This window comes from Pinus tabuliformis, chromosome 4_1 (genome assembly GCF_031772625.1).
Source record: "Pinus tabuliformis cultivar Carrire ecotype Pingquan chromosome 4_1, CPIR1, whole genome shotgun sequence".
In the NCBI taxonomy this organism is placed as follows: domain Eukaryota; kingdom Viridiplantae; phylum Streptophyta; class Pinopsida; order Pinales; family Pinaceae; genus Pinus; species Pinus tabuliformis.
In genome coordinates this window covers 254,765,734-254,786,737 of record NC_142303.1, presented here as the reverse complement: position 1 = coordinate 254,786,737, position 21,004 = coordinate 254,765,734, and the positions used below count along the sequence as shown (strand labels likewise).

The 21,004-nt window shown below is 37.5% G+C and overlaps 1 protein-coding gene across 4 annotated transcripts in view; it reads right to left on the bottom strand.

Annotated features, from left to right (window-relative positions):
- The window catches only part of IBR3 (acyl-CoA dehydrogenase-like protein), a 381,815-nt gene that overhangs the window by 261,239 nt on the left and 99,572 nt on the right, over window positions 1-21,004 (bottom strand). For all 4 annotated transcript variants that reach the window (XM_089419565.1, XM_089419562.1, XM_089419564.1 and 1 more), the window contains exons 4-5: window positions 11,692-11,832; window positions 11,336-11,467 (exon numbers count right to left, since the gene is read on the bottom strand). In XM_089419565.1, the coding sequence (XP_089275691.1) occupies window positions 11,336-11,467; window positions 11,692-11,832 (273 nt within the window). The remainder of the gene's footprint in view (window positions 1-11,335; window positions 11,468-11,691; window positions 11,833-21,004) is intronic.

The following is a 21,004-nucleotide window of genomic DNA, read 5'->3' as shown; positions in this document are numbered from 1 at the left end:
TAAAATGTAATAAGTAATGTTTAGATAAGTTGTATGGGGTGTGTGTCCTCAAAATTACACCTCTCACCTTCAAATTTCTACTATGACACACTTTGATGGGTAAAAAATAAGCTTTAGGCCCTCAAAACCCACTTTTCCTAAGTTTTGTGGAAAATGTGGGAATAAATTAGTCCAACAATTAACTAAATTGGAGAAAATAAATATCCACACATACTCAAATGATGTGGAAATGAGGTGGAAATTCATCTAAAGGTTAAAGTTGAGTTACCAAGTGATGTGGACTCCACATAAGCCACAAATCAAGCAAATCAAATTTTTTGTGGAGAAGACGAGTTCTAGTGACAAGATCCACAATTTGAGAAAGTTAACTCAAGCTTCAAAGAGATATCATGAGTTGACTTGAGATTGGATTAGAGTTTACATGAGTGAGGTGGAGAGTGGTCTCCTACCACTCCACTTCACTTTCTCACATATCCCCTCATCTAATTCGAGCTCCCTCATTAAGGATTGTGTGGGCCTCTAAGGGAGAAATCGAGTTGCCACTTGGAAATTCGAATTTGCATATAGGAGCCTTGGGATTATCACTTATTTGTCTTGGGATTGTCACCATTTGGCTTGGGATTGGATCCAAAGCTTCTATATAAGTGAGCATTGGTCTCTCACTATAAAAAACCATTATTACGAGCTTTTGTGCTTGGGAAAGCTCTGCTCTTATGTACACTTGTTCTCAATTGCAATAAAAGACTTTGGGGTTCATTCATGAGTGTTGTTCCAATGGAGTATGATAATTGGCTCACTATTGGTATAATTTATTTTTCTCATGCTTTTGGTTTATGTTATTTCCATATGCTCTTGTAGATTTGTTCATGTAAAGCGATTTTGCATTGACAATTGATTTAAGAGTATACTCTAGGTGTAGAAATCTCTAGCCATTTTCCAATAAATTTCTAGATTTTTATTATCATTGCTTATTTGTTAAATCTATATGGGACTAATGTTGGATTGAAGTTTTGTAGAGGAAAATCTTGTTGGATCAAATATCAAGCGTGAGGGGAAGCCTTTGGAGAGACCAACCCACTCTTGACACATTCTCTGAAGAGCTCTCATTGGTTCTTTGAATTCCATAGTTTATCTTACAAAGTGATTTTCTTGCAGGTATACAAGCAAATATTTCATAATTTAAATCTCTTTTAAAAAGTGTGCTTTCATTGATTTATTTAGCTATTTAAGAGCATTTCCCAAACTAGGCAAGTGATAGGGTTCACTCACATCACTTGATTTGGTTTTGTATATTATTTTGTATCATACTTACATGTTCTTTTACACTAAACTTGTCTTGGTTTTGCAGCGCATAGTTGGAGCTATGACACAAATTCCTTGAAGAAAGACCACTAAAGTCTAACTAGTTCTCTTGTAGGACCTCTCAAGCATCAAAAATTTATTTCAAGGAGGTCGTGGACACTAGAAGGAGCTACAAATATGGATAGGTCGTGGGCCTTTGTAGAGATTGTAATTTCGGATTTTAGCAAGTCTTCATTGGCCCTTGAGGTTGCTATTGTTGGAGGGATATTATAGTTATTTCTAGCTCCAAATCTTGTACTAATTCCCTTCATCTTTTGGGCAGCCCTCTAAGAGGCTTTAACTCCATTGTAATATCATAATAAAATATCTCTTTTTCTTGTGGGAGCTTGGGTTTTACCCAAGGCATCCTTTCTCCTCTTTTAGAAGGAGGATTTTGTGTGGGTGGATTAATTTTGCATCTTTTCTAACTTTCATTTTTAGCTCATTTTGCATGCTTTAAAATTAACACAACCTCACCATCACATTTCAATTTTTAAGTTAAATTTTGCTACAAGTTTCACTTGATGCTTTGCATTTCATTCTTGCTTTGAAGTACAAGTTGATATTTTTCTTTAGAGCAACTCATTTCTTACATGCAAGTATTTGGAGTTATGTGGCAAGTTTAATTTAGTTGCTTAACAATTTGCTTTCTTTGGGATACAATTGTCTCACTATAGGCTCATTTGTTATCTTGCTCACTTATTTTCCAAGCATACTTTACAAGCAAGCATTCACTTTTCTTTAGCTTCATCTCATTTCCCATTGCTATAAGTTTATGGTTTGTGGCATTTACTTGGAGCAATTTACAATTTCATTTGCTTATGAAGCTTATGTTTATGTGTCTTGAACAATTTTGAAGTTATATCATTGTGAGCACTTTCATTTACTTGAGACAATTCCTCTTTTGCAAAGCAAACTTGCATCATTTTAATTCATTTTCAAGTTAATTTCATTTTCCATTTGAAGTAACATTTGCAAATTACTTTGAGCAGTATCTCATTTCCATTATTTTGAAGCACTGCAATCTCTTTGGGAAAACTTACTTGCATTACATTTAGGGATTTTTAGCATGGTTTGCATTTTAATTCAATTAACCTCCAAGCATAAGCTTGGTTGATAGACATCATAGGGAAAATATTTGGAAAATTCTTCCAACTAGTACGAAGTAAGGTAAAGAGTGTGTAACCCTGTAGTTATGGAGGTGGCTTGTCTCCTTGTATGAATGAAGGCACATGCTAGCTCGTAACACTGAGGGGAAGGGTATCATTAATGACACCACCGTGTCCTCAGCCCCTCTTTCTTATAGTCACCCCAATTTTTACTCTTTGGCAACAATTAAAGAGGAAGATCTCTCACTTAGAGTAGGCATTTAGCTTAAAAAATTAACCAAGATAATTGCATCCAACCTTAGTTAAGTGCATTTAATTTTAATTCACTTTACTTTTCAAGCTATTCTACTTGCAATTTATTTGTATGCTTGTCATGATGAAAATGTCTTGAATTGATTATTTTGTAATCTCATTTGGGCAAGTACCATATCTTTCATTTTGCAAGTGAAGTTTTAGCTTATTTTCATTTTGCAAGTGAAGTTTTAGGTTATTTTCATTTTGCAAGTTATTTTATATTGCTTCTTTACATGCTTAGAATTCTAAATGGTTATACTTTGAAAGCATTTCTTTGAGAGAAATTTTAAATCTTGCAAGTGATATCATCTTTTTCTAACATCTATTTGATTGACAAGGTTACTTGTGTTTCACTTTGAAACATTTCATTTCTAGAGCAAGCATTATTTCTTTTGAAGCAATATTGGAGGCACTAGTTTTTTATGCTCATCTTTTATTTCTGTGTTGATGGTTATTGAAGTACATTTCATTTCATATTGCTCATTATATTTTCTTATAATCTCAAGTAATCCAAATTAACCTTGACATCTCCTAGAAACCTCACATCACCTGTTATTTTAGCTTACCATTTAGGGACCACCCCCCTTAGCTTACCTAGGAGAGAGCTTAAACGAAGAAAATTGGAAATAGGCGACAGCCCCATCTCTTGATTTTGCCACCAACCACACCTTGTGAGGTTAAGGGCTTTTCTCACTAACTTAGGTGTGTGTGCAAGGCAGCAACAACAGGTCGCATAAGAAACATCTGAGTTTGTTGAACTCAAGTTGTGAAGCGAAGGTATACAAGTATACATAAAACAGGGAAAAGGTGCATGTGCATTTGAATGCATGATGCATCGTATCCTTCTTCGTTAGGCACCCTTCGATTTAAGCCACCGAAATTTAAAAGTTATATAATGTGGATAGTAAAGCATTAAGGTACCTTTTAAGATTGAGAAAAAAGGAGGGTTAGACATACTTTTAGAAATTAAAAAAGTTTACAAAACCAAAAAAAGGATATATATATATATATATATATATATATTAAATGGTACTATAAAAAAAACATTATAGACAGGGAAAAAAGTACCTTTTCTAGAAAGGAGTTAGTTTAAAAAAAAGAATTATTTAAATATATAAATATTCAAAAGGTATTTATAAGTAAAAAGAAAGAGGGGAATATAATATCATATTTTAAAATTGATTTATATATGTACTTTGTGAAAATTTGATTATCCGAAATCCCTACTACAGCAACTGATATTACTTCTCCTACTTGTTAAACCATACAAGTTGTTTACTGTGTTCTACGGTAAATATCGAAGTAAATACAACTACAGTATTCACTATTTAAAATTAATATTTCAAAACAAGAAACTAAACAAGAAAAAGATACAACACAATGACACAGTTATTTTTGGACAAATGACCCCGGAAAAACCCAATGCAGGAAAACCGATGCAGCAGATGAGGGTTTATTTATTATTCTTCAGCGAAAATCTCATGAACAAGATACAACCAGCAGAATAGAAGAGGATTCTCTGTGAGAATTTTTACAGACATTTCTCAACGAGTTTCTAATCCAGGAGAGGACCTGTTGCCCCCTCTGCGTCTCACCGCTTCAGCTCCTACGTGAGAACTACGCTATCCCAGTGTCAAACTGCCCTGCGTTGTCCTCTACATCACACAGCCTCTGCGTTGTCCTCCTTCTCTGTGTCTTCTGCTCCTGGCCTTCAGACTGATGTTGATACCCCCTCTCTCCTTCTCACCTGCAACTCTCCTTCTAATTCGATTTTCTCTTGCCGAACTTCGACCAGTGAGAAAAGCAAACTTACTCGAGTAACTGAGTATCTACCTCTGGTGTATTTCCAAATGCCCTTCGATGTCTTTCTTATAATCTTCTAGTTGAGAACCAACAGCCCAGATTAGATTCTAATCAATGGCTCAGATCATTTGGACTCGATCTTCGTCTTCTTCTAGAAGTTACACCCGCAGTTTAGATTAATACCCATTAATTATTTTAATTTCCTAAGTTTAGACTTAGGGTCCCATTAAAAATAATTAATTATTTTAATAAAACTGTCTCCGGGTGGAATTTCCAAAACTATCTCTGGGTATTGTGGAATACATATGTCTAATCCTCCCTGCAAAATTTGAGACTTAGAGCACATTTGATGCTACCATAAATCAACACTACCTCTTAGCGAGGAATGTTCTAGCAATGCGACCTACTGAAGCATAACCCTATTCTGTAACATCTCCCTCTGCGCTACTAATGTCCGACATCACTGTCCACCAACTACTGCGCAAATGTTGCATATGTACTGCTTCTGGCCTTGCCACTGCCAACACTGCATATGTACTGTAATTCTCTCTCATTCACTGCCATTGTAATTAAGAGATTACCTGTTTACTGAAACAGATTCTCTACCATACCCATCTGCTCTCTGAACTGAATGAACTTAGCTCTTCCTAGAGCCTTTGTGAGTACGCCTGCTACCTAATCTCCTGTGGGAACATACTGCAGTTGTATTCCCCCACGCAGAACACAGTGTCTGATAAAGTGACATCTAATATCAATGTGTTTTGAACGATCATGAAATACTAGATTCTCAGAGAGTTTGATACAACTCTAATTATCGCAGTAAATCTTGGTCGCTTCCATCCTTTTTCTAAATAAACTCACAAGCAGCTTTCTAAGTCATATAGCTTCACAGGTAGTTGTGATGGCTACCATATATTCAACTTATGCTGAGCTCAGAGCTACCGACATCTGCTTCCTGCTGCACCAAGAGATCATTCTTGATCCAACAATGAAGTAGTACCCAAAGGTACTTTTCCGGTCTACTGAACTACCTGCCCAATCCGCATCTGTTAATCCATTCAATCTGACGTCATCCCTCAAGAGTATTTCAACCCATATCCGATTGTTCCACACACATACCTCTGAATGTGCCTAGTTATCGCCCAATGCATCATTTTCAGTTCCAACATGAACTGACTAAGGGTGTTGACAGCGTAACAAATGTTTGGCCTAGTGTTGACCAGACACGTGAGAGACCCAATGAGTTGTTTGTACAAGGTGGGGTCCACCTCCTTATCTCCTGATGCATCTATTTTCTTCCAATAGGTGATCATGGGAGTAGCCATGGGCCAACAATCTTGCATTATGTATCTCTTCAGAATTTCTGTAGCATATCTTCTTTGCCCAAGGAAGATCTCCCCATTCTTCTGCCAAACTTCCAACCCTAGAAAATAATGCATCAACCCCATATCCTTCATGTCGAATTTTGCTTCAAGATTCTTCTTGTAGTCCTGTATGAGCCTAGATGACCCTGTTAAAAACAAGTCACCCACATATAATACCAGAATAAGTGGCTCATTCTCTACCATTATATAGTAGAGATTGGGATCAGCAATACTCTTGACGAATCCCAACAGCTGAAAGTAACTATCAATCTAACCATACCATGCTCTGGGTGTCTGCTTAAGCCCATACAGGGCTCTCTTTAATCTGCACACATGAGTTCTCTTTTCATGTGTTTCGAAGCCTTCAGGCTATTCTATATACACCTCTTCTTCTATCACATCGCTCAGGGCTGCCTGGATCTGGCTCTCGATCTTGAAGGCTTATAATCTAACAGACGAACGTGTTGCCACGGACGGGGGTGAAACTACTCCCACGGATCCCAATACGGAGATGCTCCCGTGGGAACGGGAATGCCGGGTTTAAGAAGGTGCGGGACGGCGGCCTCACCGAAGCCTTTGTCCATTCAAAAATGTTGTCTTGACATCCATCTGGTGAATCTCCCATCCCATTTAAGTTGCTAAGGATATAACGGATCTGATAGAGGTATATTGAGCTACTGGGGCAAAGGTCTCTTCATAGTTTATTCCTTCTTTCTATGCGTACCCTTTTGCCACGAACCTAGCCTTGTACTATTCTATACTGCCGTCTGCAGCATACTTGATCTTGTAGATCCACCTAGATCCTACAACTGATCTATCCACTGGTCTAGGTACTACTTCCCAGACATTATTTGTCATGATAGAACTATACACTTCTACCATGGAATCTACCCACACTTGGTGTTGAATAGCCTCTTGAAAGCTAGAGGGTTCTTCAACCTATGGTACCAAGGCCTGGTATTTGTCAGGTTGTCTACCCTGCCTCTTCTCAGTTCTAGGAGCTCCAACAAACTCCTTTGTGTCTGTCAGCGTCTGTCGTACTTCCCTGCTAGTTCTACCACTAGTGGTGGGAGGCTCAATCAACTCCTCCTCCTGGTCCTGTCATTCCATCTGTTGAGAACTATCTGGATTTCCTTCTTTTGAGGAAATGTTAGTACTGGTCACTGTACTCGATCCAGGTGTCTATCCTCCTGCCTGTCTACTGACTAACCTTCTGTTGGCATCTCTCGAGATTTCCTAAAAGCTCTATCCTCCATAAACTTCGCATCCTGTCTCACTACAATCTTCCTGCTGCTAGGAATGTAGAATATGTATGCCTTTGAGGTAGCTGGGACTAACGCAGAGGTTGACGAGGCCAACGTGGGTGATGCAGAGGGCCAAAGGGTTGACGCAGAGAGCCAAGTGGCTGACGCAGAGGCGGCAGTAGCTGCGCAGAGGCTAGCAGAGTTGACGCAGGGCCAAGAGGCATCGTTGGAGATTTTTGTGGGGCAGATTGGAGCTGAGAGGGTGACACAGTCCCTGGAGAGTAATGCAGAGCAGTGGAGAAGCTTGGAGCAGCGTTCATTGTCCAGCTAAGGAGTTGTCGTAGTTGTTGTGGGATCGATCATCCGGTGGCTAATCAGCCAGAATCTCTGTCTAAGAGGAGAGGTACTTCTGCCAAGGAAAATCTCTGAAAGAGCCATTTCTGGCACCCTAGTTGTATTCAAAAACTGCATAATAATAAAACCCTCATATTTGCTGCACCGAATTTCCCGCATTAGGTTTTTCCGAGGACGATTGTCCAAAAATAACGGTGTCCCTTCTGTGATTGTCTCAGTTATTTCAATGTTGATCTGTATATGTGTGAAGGTTTCATTTGTGTTTATTTCAGTATTTATATATAAATAACTTGTTAATGGAATAAGCAAGTAGGAGATAATAAACCAAATAATGCAGTAGGGATTTCTAATGTGTCAGACTTAGAAATTTCAACACTTCCTCTATGCATCTGTGACACAAGCACATAGCTCATCTATCTCAACGTGCAGCTAGTGCTAGTGCTACTACTTCTACATTTGCAGTTGGATATCTTGATGAAGAGCAGGAGAAGCCATGGGTTTCCCCGTCTAACTCTGATTCAGAGTCCAAGCCAGATGATGTTGCCATGCCTAGTAACTAGATAGTATTATGTATTAGTGACTTTAGTCCTGCAATTGTATTGTTTTGTTGTAGAGGCCATTTAGAGCCTCCTTGGTTATGTGTTTTTGTTCTGATCTCCATATATTGCATGTATTAGACAATGCATTGGGTTCCATTTTGATATAACAGATATATTCATGAGCATACTTTGATCATATATTGTCTTCCATCTATTACTCTAATCCTGTGAGTTTGGAAACATGAATGAAAAACTTAAAAAATATGTTTTTTCATTAAAAAATAAATATTTAATGTACTTTTTACAAAGATCAAGTCATTGGAATCAACTAGTCCGAGTCGGAGTCTGATTCGGAGTTGACCCTCGGCCGATTCCAAGTTCGAGTCCAAGTTTTCAAACATTGGTTAGGGGTGTGCTCTAGCAATCTTAGACACCCCTTCCCCCATTCCCTATTTCAGAAACTCATATAACATATGCAACAGATAATTTTTATTGAACACAATACATTTTCTCAAGTCACCTACCTAGAGAACCAACTAGCATCACAATTATCCACCGAAGTGCCTTAGTGGATGGAGGACCCATATTTGGTCTTCATTTTGAGCATAAATTATGTGATTGTTATTTAGAATCCTTCTTTGTTAAAGTTTTGATGTTTTGTATTGAAGAAAAAAATCAATTTTAATGTTAAGGGCGGGTGAGATTAATAACATGAAAATAAGCTAATATGAGTCAACAGATGACTTAACTTAGTAATGGCTCAGGATATTATATTGTTAGTTCATAAAAAGAAAGTATGATTTAATGTTATTATTAGTGTTGTGTGTTGTAATGCTTGGTACATGAACCAACAAAACATATGAATAATAGAGGAACTCTCATTGTATGTATGAGATGACTTCAAGTGCAAACAAACAGTTCCCCAGCCCATCATCATCGTAGAGATTGGTGCTCGCCCCTTCCAACTTGAGGTAGTGTTCAGTCATGTCACTTCTATACGATGTTCAATGTGTTGTTGATACAACTTAGGGGCGTGACAGATATCCATAATTGGCCTGTCGTTCATTAAAGTCCATCGCAACAACTAATCCTTTGGCTTCTTCGTTTTGATGCTGGTACACCACAATCTCGAATCTCGTTACTTCAGTTGGTATATCATTGGACCAGCTTCCTCCATTTAGATATTTCTTGTGTGCACTTAGCCACCTCTTACCAACCAAACAAAAGATGAATACAATCATTTTCGAGAACATTTACTAGCAATATATACAAGTCACTTGATAAACCCTCAGGGTGGGTTATGTCAAAAGATGGCCTTCTATATTGAGCACTTCATGATGATGAGGGTTGGACTCATTGTTTGTCCCCATTATATGCTTCGCTATTCGATGCATGCCCTTTGAATTCCCTTAGGAAAGTTCAAAGTTGGCACTCGTCAACTACGAGTTGAGACGGACCACCAAATAAACCATTCAGACAAGATATGCCAGCTATGTCATCTCCCAGAAATTGAGTCAGAGAAGCATTTCATCTTCCATTGCCCCATTTACTATGAGATCCAATGGGAGATTTTATTGCCTATTTAGGGGGATTCAAACCCTTTCTAGTTTCTTCCAATACTCAGACTAGAGATGTCTAGCCCTTTACATTCAAGAGGCCCTCAAGCTTTGTTCCCACACTCTCCAACCCCCTCCTAGGTCGAATCTTGTTCAACAGATAACTCCTTTACAATGCTCCTATCAGCTAGGGGCACTAAGAGAGGCTGATGACAAAATTTCTTCTAGCTCCAAATCAATGTTGACCAGATGGACCATTCACGCTCTCCAGAGACCTCTGAGGCACTGTTAGACTAGATCCCTTACTGGCAATCAAATGAGATCACCTAGACATCACCAACAAGTAATAGCTACCACGCAATAGAGCAATAGAGGGTCTAAATCTTCCCCTAGCTCTTCCTTCGGGCATCATTCTATCTTGATTTTTCTGCATTCAGCCTCGGATGTTAGGATAGGTAGATCTAGTGGAACGTGACCTGGTCCCTAGATCCTTTCCTTCTATACATCTCCCTCCTACTGTAGTCGCCCACACTAGGATCTGAGGGTTTTCCCATGTTTTTACATATAGACTTCATGTTTTTACTTATTGTTCTTTATATAGGAGACTTTTTAGTACTCCTGCTTTGTATTGACATGATTGTACTCAACAGTATCTTATCTTATCTTCATATTATTTCCTGGGCATTTCTTTTCCAAAACAAACATAGACTGCTACAAATGCTAAATATGATTGTAAACATTGGTATCTGCAAAATTTCAAAACAGTCCAACTCGGAGGAAAAATATCGACAAGCATTAAAAAACATAAAATAAGAAATAAAATGGTTTTTGGACTTTTATACGCTTGTTTTGGCTGCAACGGATATATTTTCAACCTATTGCAGTAAATTTGAATTTATCACCATATCATGATAAATTGCAGGGAATATTTTGTTTAGCTTGAATATTTCATATTTATCACAATAAATCTGATTCATCAGTGATAAAAATAACGCTTATGCTAATCTCACCCCTCAATAAAAAGATAATAGATTACATTCTCTCGTCATGCAACATAAAGAAACAATGAAACAAAGTCAACTCAAGGTTTTAAATTTTGAATGTACATTTCATATTAGATCTTGTAACTGTTGTGGTTTGTTATAGTACCTGTTCTATACCTTCTCTAGAAAACCTTATGACTTGGCTAGAGAACTCCATTCCATATAGTACATTTGTAGGTAAAATAAAGACAATGCTCTTAAGCTTCAAGTAGAAAGCCCAACTTTTAATATTTTAAGAAAACAATACTGCTGTGCAAACTGGTAAATGCCCGACTGACGGCACAATTTGAACATTCCAAAAGCAGCAAAAATGTACTGCTTTAGAAAGGAAAGATCACATACAAAAGCTTTCAGCATTAAAAACATTGCATTCTCTAGTCATGCGACATAGAAAAACAATTAAACAAAGTCAACTTGGGGTTTAAAAATATTGAATAGATATTCCATCTTGAAACTGTTATGTTGGGCTGTAGCATCTTCTCTGTACATGACAGAGATATTTGTGGGCAAAACAAAGGCAATGATCTTAACCTTCCAGCACAAAGCCCATCTATAAAGAATAAAATACTGATGTGCAAACTGCTAAGTGCCTGCCTGACACCACAATTCTGGCATTCCAAAAGCACAGAAGATGCACTGCTTTGGAATGGAAAGTCACATATAAGAACTTTATCAGAAAAGAGTTTACCTGCCTCTTGCAGTAATTTTCACGGCGTCCATAGTGACCTAATCCTACCGCATCAACATCCACATTGTGTATTGCTGCTAAAGTTTTGGTAGTAGCAAGGTATATGGCTCTTCTTTGTTTTGGGTTGAGTTCCTAAACAGACAAATATATCAGTATCCATAGGCACTATGCTTACAAGAAATTTGTATTGAAGCATTATAGTACTAACTGACAAAAGATGAAGCTAAGTTAATAATAGGCAGTGCACAAAGAAAACAGTCTAGTTAAAAGAACGAGAAACATGTGATATAAATGGAATCGATAGAGGTATGACTTCACCAAGGATGATGATATGAAAATTTGAAATCGTGTCTTACCGGCAGTCCAGGACTCAGAAAGATCCGACCTTCCAAATACTCCATGATGTAAAAGGTTGTACCAATTACATTTGTATCAGTACAAAAACAAAAAACCTTTGGGACTGGAACATTTGAATATTTGCCTAAAGCTGCCAACACCTGCAATGTGCACCCAAAATACAAAAGGAAAACAATAAATAATATTCTTGACTCTATCTTCTCCAAAAATAACATTGCCCTAAATGATTTAACTGCAAATACCAGAGCATGACATTTCAGTCTATTAGTACCCCAATTACTATATTCACTGTTCAGTCAACATATATTTTTCTCATTCTTTTTCAAGAAATCTAAGGCTTGTTGCATTGTTTGACTTCTGAAAAGATCACAGGAAGAATAGGTCATGACAGTTTGTGCCATTTCTTGAATTTTTGAATACCTGACTTTCTAATAAACCCAAAGAGATTAACACTAGAAAGAAAAATTATTGGCTTAGTTATCTAATGCAGTCTATCACAAAGTCACAAAAAGGATGTCTGGAGTCAGATTTTGTATTCATATCAGGCTGAGCAGTCGTTCAACTTAACAACATTATATAACTTGTTAATAAGTAACACAATATATGTATGTGGCTTACAGAAATATAAGTTACAATTCACTTTTGTAGGCAATGGAATAATATTTATTTCTTTCTAAATATGGCAGAAAAAGGTTGATCAGACTTGTAAATGCATTGTTTCTATGTTTCAAAAGTACCTACATTTTTTCCTATCATAAGTATACAAATCTTTTCCCTCCTCCTCAGCATTCAGCCCCAATTTTATAGACTAATATATTTCATTTTTCGTATCATGAGCAGGCATCTGCATAGTCACACATCACCCTCTAATTAGAAGACAAGTTCATGCAGGGCTACATATCACCCTCATCATATGGCTACTTCTTCCTCATCATGTTTCTTTCAGGAATTTCCATCCACCACATGAATGCTAGTTGTATTGTTGATTTGTGGTAGCATCGGATGTGCTCTAGCCAAGAAAATTGGTGGAGAGGCTAAGGCACATAACATCTCCAAGACCCAGAAATGGTTTGGGGAAATTCCACCCAGTTGGAGAGCTATTAAAATAATTAATATTTTAATGGGGTTCCTAAGTCTAAACTTAGTAAAATTAAAATATTAATGGGTATTAATATAAAACTGGGTGAGAACGTTCTAAATGACATAGATCAAGCCAAATCTAATCTTAGCCATTGATTAGAGACTTAATCTCGGTCGTTGAAGACTCAACAGGAAAAGTATAAGAGGAGGCTTGAGGGTCAGTTGGAGATACACCAAGAATGATCAGTCAGTTCGATTTTCTGGAGCGGTGTTTGCTGAGAAAAATTGAACAAGTGATCTATTGCAGCGAGGAGCAGTGAGTACATAGCAGAGAGGCAGGGATAGTGCCTGAGGGTCAGCGCAGTGACTAAAAAGGCTGACGCAGAGGCAGCAGGAGCCACACAGAGGCAGCTGGGGACTGCGCAGAGGCTGAGGGGCCTACGTGGGTGACACAAAAGGCCAAAGAGCTGACGCAAAGGGTTCTGGAGCTACGCTGAGGCTAGCAGGGCTGACGCAGAGCCTAGGAGAAGTGCAAGAAGGATTTTCGTGGGGCAGACTAGAGTTGAGAAGTGCATATCTATCTCCAAGAAGAGGTATTACTGTCGTGTAACAATCTTTGTTGGGTGAGCCATTTTGGCACCCTAGTTGTACTCAAGAAATCTCCATAATAATAAAACCCTCATAACTGTTGCACCGGTTTTCCCGCATTAGGTTTTTCCGGGGGCGATTGTCTAAATATAACGATGTCCCTTGTGTGTTTGTCTCAATATTTTTCAGTTCTTGATCTATATATGAGTTAAGGCTACATTTGTGTTATTTTCAGTATTTATATTTATAAATAACTTGTTGATGGAATAAACAAGTAGGAGAAATAAACCAGATAATGCAATAGGGATTTCTAACAAGTCAGACTTAGAAATTTCAACATGTACTTTTACTTACAACTCTTGTTCCAGTAGCCCTGCATGTATTGATATAGGTATTGATATCTGAAAAGCTTCATTGGTATAAGCAAAAACCCTAGTCATATGGGAACCCTAGCTATGTTCCCTCAAAGAAACCCTAACCCTCGGTCTTTAGCGTTTGTGCACAATCTAGGGCTCATGTCTAGTAGGCATGGATAAGGTTGATAAGTTATATATAACCCTTGGTCTAGGGTTGACACTTGAAAACCCTAAGAATTCAATCTATAAGTCTCATGGTAACCCTACGTTTACAGATTGACATCATGTTTTTGTATACTTCGCTTGGGTGTACTTGAATGTTGCGGGTACAAGAAGTAGAGAAAGAAGGATGAGCAAATCCGTTGTTTTGGTAAGCATGATGGAAGGAAGGAACTGTAAGGACCCTTGGATCCTTGGTCACTCTGATGTATAAAGATAGATTCACGGTATAATCGTTAGAGTGTGGATGCCTGAAAAGAATTAGTAGCGGCGTACAATAGAATTCATAAACCTGATATAGCAGTCAGCTAGCTAATATAAAGATTTTGTTGCAAGCAGATAATAAGGATCATTTTTGGATCCTCCTTTGTAATGTCATGGAGTGACTTCTTCAGCTTGGAAGAATGACCATGATGATTGTTATCCATTCTATATGTTTTTGGAGCAGGCCTCTTAAGAAGTTTGTTGGTTCAGTTGCAGCACGATGGATCTCATTCTAGAAATGAGGAGCAGGGCTAGATGACTGGCTGAGATGTGTTCCGCTGAAGACTCTAATAAAGATTGAAGGAACACCATGATGTACTGTTAGGTTTTCCACAATCTTGCTATATGAAGAAGATTCGCTTCAAGAAGGATATGATTGGGTTGTTGCCTTGGTCCTTGGTCCGAGGAGCTAATGTACACCACGATGACAGATATGATAGCAAGTTGCAGATGGTTTGACGGTCATGTCCTGAAAACTTTCTGGATGTTCAAAAGGGAGCCATGTTTGAGCTCGATGATGATTAGTTTGTGATGAAGATGATGATATAACAAAGGGCCATCATAAAAAGGTAACTTTAATTTGATGTTCATTTTTGAACTCATCTGATTAAGTTGAAATAGGGTTACCGAAAGATGGTTATAGAATGTCACCTACAACTAGTACTGATGTGATTGGATAGAAAATCCTTAAAGAAGCATGACTTGAAAGAAGTAAATGTACGATGGATAACCAGATGTGGACTAAAAGATCACTCTTTGAGGAAGAAAAGGATGACATCACTATTGGTTCAACACTATGGTTTGTTGAAGGGAAGCGATGAAGAAGATGGCATATGCCCTACGAAAAAGTTATGAAGAAGAAAGGCTCTGTGATGAAGAAGTTGAAACATGATGAAGCTGTATAGAGAGGACCCTGTAAGGTTCAAAGAAAGCTCGCATGTGTGATGATAATGATAGAGCCCTAAGAGATAATATCATATTAGTTGATGATTGACACTTCTCCCTAGTTGAGAGGGAGCTCCTCCCTGGTTGAGAGGGAGTGATAGATATGGTTCTCTACTTCATGTGTCATACACTAGACCAGCACTAACAGTTGTAAGTCTTTGTGAAGGCCATGAGGAGAGAATGGCGTCCAGAGGATTGGGTAAGTATCTGAGACAAATACTCCTTAAGAATTTGAAATCCAAGATAGGAAGTAGTCTGGTGACCGATACTCTTTGAGGATAAGGTAGGGCATCCAATAGTAAGAATAGTCGAAGAAGAAATTCCTTGAGGATGTGTTAATCCAAGACAGGAAATGTCCTAAAAGGACATACCTTCTGAACATTCGGATGGGGTATGTGCCTTAAGAGTTAGTGTGGTGTCCCACATAAAACCTCCCAGCATTGTGCTCTAATCTATTGAGAGATAGAATTTGTTAGTCAAGGCCTTGCTATGTTGACAATGCTGCTTATTGATCATAATGTTGATACTTAAGATGGCTTACCAATCCGACTCTTCTTATGAGAATGATTCAATGGAAGCACTGTCCTTGTACATGTGGTCAATTATGAATACCTCCCTAGTTAAGAGGGAGTGTTGAAATGTAACTAGTGTTGGTCTTCATAATTGTACTTGAGTCATGATTTGATGTACTTGCCAAAAGAAAAAGAAAAGAAAATTATTGTTATTAAAATGGGTTTCTTGCCCATCATGTTGTGGTCCTAGGTCAATGCACCTATTGAGTGCTCTAGGAATCTTATTAACAAGTCAAAAGGTCAAGGTCATGATGTTCTAGCCCTTGGAGGGCTCATGTAACAAATAAGGAAAATTATTATTGTAAAATATGATGTCTAGAAGCCTCTAAGGGATGGATCGGCCAACTCTCTTCATGTCGGCTCAAGGAGAACTAAATTCGCTCTATTGAAAGGCTATACAAATAGGAGCCTTACCTCATTTGTGAGACATCAATCAAGTAATATATTTTTGATTCTAACGAAGCCTAGTTGAGCAATGAAGGACAGCGAAATTCTCTTAGAAGCCAGCGAAGTTCTTTAGAGGACAGTGAATTGATTAAGGAAGGAAATCCTTGTCTCCGTTGCCTACACGTGCGAGGTTTTGGAGGAGAAATTAGGGTTTCCTCAGTCCAAGTTTTGCAAAAGTATTGTTTGAAGTTTGGCTGGCTCATCCCTTGGAAGGTTTGGTTTTGGGTCAAAGTCAAGGTCTTGGAAGTCTTCATTGAAATTCTATAAGAAGATATTTTTGTTGGTTTTCCTCTCTAGAAGAGGTTTTGGCCCGAGCTAGTGTTATGAATAAATAATTCATAAAAAAATAATAAAATAATAATTAATTAATTAATTAGTTAATTAACATTAATAAAAATTAATTATGTAAATGAAAAGTCAAAAGGCATGACCAATTGAACCCTCGTGACCTGTCAATGCCTATTTAGGCATGCCGTCCGAGGGGATATAACTCACCATTCAGTTTTTCAATAATACAAAAATTACCTATTAAACTTAACACGAAATCTACACACAATAACTTGCATATTGACGTTTTGTCTTCTATAGTGGTATTAGAGCCACGTTGACCCTGCCACCACATCCAACTCTGCCTCTATCAGTCTGTTGTGTTTTCGTCGTTATTCCACAATCACCCAACAACCTCTCCACTGGTTGTGCCATCGACATCCTACCTTCTCACTGTCGTTTTCCCTACCTCCCCCGTTGTTTCCCAATGGCAACCAAACTACGATCTCAAACAATCAACTGCCCATGTCCACCATCTGCGAAGTCACAGTCACGTCTTAATTATTCCAGACACACCCTTCTGGCAAGTCTTCGCAGCTTCCACACCATTATTCTATGGCCTAACATCCTCCCGACAAGGCCGACACCCTTGTTCCCTGTACTCCCTTTGTCATTCTCCATTCCCCTTTCTGCTGTCAAGTCCCTATCATCGTCCTAGTCCCCACTCTTGTTTCTCAACAATGCCAATGTTCTAATGATCAAAAGTTGTCTGTCGTTTTCCCTGTGCCAAATTCCACGTTGTCCCAACCATGCTGCTCTGTCCCGCCACTATGCCGAATTCCAGGTTGTCCCAACCACGCTGCTTTGTCTCGCCATCGTGCCGAATTCCATGATCTCTTGACCACGCTGCTCTATCTCGCCACCCGGCCACCATTCGCTCTCCCAACCTCCCACCGCACCTGCTGTCGACTGTCTCCCGATAATTTTGTCTCTGTTGTCCTCCCTGGTCAAACACCTCACAATCAGTCACGTTCTTTTTTGTTACCACTTTTCATTAAGTTGTGCCCCTTTAAATTTATTAAAGTGGTTATAAAAATTATTTATATATATATATATATATATATATATATATATATTTAAAATTATATAAATTAATTAAATAAATATATATATACAATTTTTTTAAATTATTATTATTTAAATAAATAAAAAAATTGGTTCTGCCAAGAAGAAAAACAAAGTGAAAATGGGGAATATGAATGATGATGGAAAAAATATCAAGAAGAGCTCGATAAAGTACGACGTGTTGGACAAAGTTGTCATTGATGTCAATACAATGAAGTCATTATTGTAAATGACGAAACCCTAACTCTTACCCTAGCCTTGTTCCTCATGTAAACCCTAAATTTAACCCTAATGGAAACCCTAAATCTAACCCTAGCATTGTTGTTACCCTAATCCTAAATAAATTTATTAAAAAAGAAAACTAAATTTCTAAACCCTAATCCTAATCCTATACGCATACTATAAACACCTCAAAAGTATGTGAATGTATAGCCATACAATAAACTAAAAAAAAAAAAACTTAACAAATAAAATAAATAAGCATGTTGCAACTGTAGACTTTTTGAGAGCCAAAATTCCAGGGTTTACCTCCTCCTCAAGGTAAAAAGACATTACAAGATACATGTTTGGTTTCAGCCTGTTCGAGATCAAAGAATAACACATGAAGAGAAAAAAAAAACCGATAGAGTTGAGAGGTTAGAGTTACACTGCGAAGTGGGGCAGAGTGGGGAAGTTTCTCTTTTCACAGATTTAATGGGCGACCCACTCTGTAGGGTCCACCATAGCCCGGTTTATGCAATGTTGGTTGCTGAGATTGGAAGCAATGTTGGTTGAATTGTGAATCAGCAAAGGAAATGTGGTACAAGCTCATTGGCATTTATGATGGAGATACCAAAGTCAATAAGGAAAAACTCCAAACTTTTAGAAGACAATTTGAAAGTCTAAAAATTAAAGAAGAGAAGATGGTGCTGCCTATTTCAATTTGTTAACTCACTCAAAGGTCTACGTGAAGACATTGAAGAAAAAACAGTTGTCCAAAAGGTGTTGAGATCACTTCCAGAGCGTTTTGATTCCAAAGTTAGTGCCATAGAAAGACTTAGACACCTTGTCAATGGATGAACTTCATGGAATTCTCATTGCATATGAAATGATAAAAAGTTTCTGAAATCCTAAAGAAGTTTCGTTAAAAGCATCAAAAGGGAAAAGTTGTAATTGTAGCAGTGATGATTCCGATGTTAAAACATAATTAGCGCAATTTGTGAAGAAGTTAAGGAAAGGATCCAAACTGAGAGGTAAGTGTCCTCTCATTTGTTTTAAATGTGGTAAAATAGGACGTTATGTTGCAAAATGTATTTTCAAGGATGACACTGATGATGAAAATGACTCCAAAAGAAAAGTATTCAAAAAGAAGGGACCAAATAAAAAGAATTTCTTCTCCAAGCAAGATGATTCTAATAAAGATGAGTTTAATATAAAGAAGAAAAGTTCAACCAAAAAGACTTTCCTTCTCAAAAGGGATAGTGATGATTCTAATGAGGAAGATGACTATGCTGGAAGTAGTGAAGTACTATTCATGGCATTCACAAATGACAATGAATCTGAAGGAGAAGAAGAAGGAAATGTGGATGAATTATTGATTAGTGCTTTTGAAGAAAATGAAAAACTAAAAAGGAACATTTCCCTCAAAACTGAAAAAGAAGAAGCAAAAATGATAGAAGAAACCTTGAACAACAAACTAAAAGAAAAAGAAGAAATGTGTGAGAAACTAGAACTTGAAGTTGCATCTCTAAAAAGGGAATTAAATCAAGTTAATAAAAGTTTGCAAAGCTCTCAAACTCTTGACATCATCCTTAATACTCAAAGATCTCAACATGACAAAATTGGGCTTGGCTTCAAAGGTGAATCATCAAGTTTAAAAGAGAATACTAATGAAGAGATTCCAACAAGTTATGCTGACGTCCTTTGCAATTATCCAAAAAAGGAGAACTTGTTTAATCCAGGACAAAGATCCTTTTACAACACTCCAAAAGATGGAAAAAATCTTCTCCAGAAATCAAGCCAAAGCTACCCAAGCAGGTATCAAACTATCTTTCTTGGCATTTGTTTCTATTGTAAGAATTTTGGTCACCAAGCTAAGCATTGCAAGGCTTACAAAGATGATAGTTCAATAAGATATGGGACCAATTATCAAAATAAATTGGCTGATTCAAGGAAACAAGGTCAGATCAAGACCTATAATTCATTTGATCCTTTGTCAAAATATAGTCTAGAATGCTCCAAATGTAATAATCTAGGTCATGAAGTGCAAAACTGCCCACTTATACTAAGAGAAAGGTTGGAGAAGAAAATATACTACATATATATGTGATCTGGCCTTGTGTGCACAAAATGAAGAAAACAAGTGGTTTGTAGATAGTGGATGTTCTAAGCACATGACTAGTGACCAAAAGAAGTTCATCTCACTAAACAAGAAGGACAGAAATGTATCTTTTGGAAGTGGATCTGCTAAAATTACAGGTAAAGGTACAGTATCCCTCTTAAATGGCAAGGGCAAAGCACAAAATGCACTACTTGTTTAAGGACTCAAGCATAATCTTCTAAGCGTCAGCCAAATTTGTGATCAAGGACATGATATCATCTTCAATGCCAAGAATTGTGAGATAAGAAAGACTTCTTCAGGAAAACTCGTGGGAAAAGGAGTAAGAACATTAGACAACATATATGTCCTTAGCGAAATTCAAGAAGAAAAATGCTACACAAGTCAAGAATATGAAAGTTGGTTATGGCACAAACAGTTAGGACATTTGAATTTTGACAATTTCGTGAAGATCAGCAAATCACAAGCAGTAAGAGACATTCCTATAATTTCAAAACCCTCTCCTACACACTTTTCTTTCCACTTCTGCTCAATGTTATCAGAACCAAACCAAACAATCCCAGAAATGTGAACCGGACTAGACCCAGAAAAAATTGAACCAAAACAATGGTCAACCAAAAATGAATAAAATATTCAAATGTTGAAAACAAACATATATATTCGTGTGCATCCATATGAATCCAAACCATTATATGCAAATCGCTAAGTTTCTCGTGTATATAGCAGGGGTGCATATAACCAAAATAGTATTGAATGCAATCCATCTTTGAACCAAAAAAGCAACAACAAAGAGGCTAGAATGGCCTCTAGAATCCAAAAAAATCATGCTACAACAAATAACTATGTATCAACAAGATCCTTAGGATCCTTATCATCAATATCACCCTCTAAGCATTAAAATAAGACAGAAAAAAACCTAACATGCCAAATCAGTGGTTTTGTTTGAGTGAAGGGTATAATTTTACTAGGGTCATGACCAATGTTATCAGAACCAATGTTGCAAACAACGGCATCAACATAAAATTGGCAAGGGTTTGGAAAACCAATATATTGTAAAAATCAGGAAAATATCAGTGAAAATCAGCAAACATCAGAAAAATTAAGATACTGCCAAAATATCGGTAAAATTGAC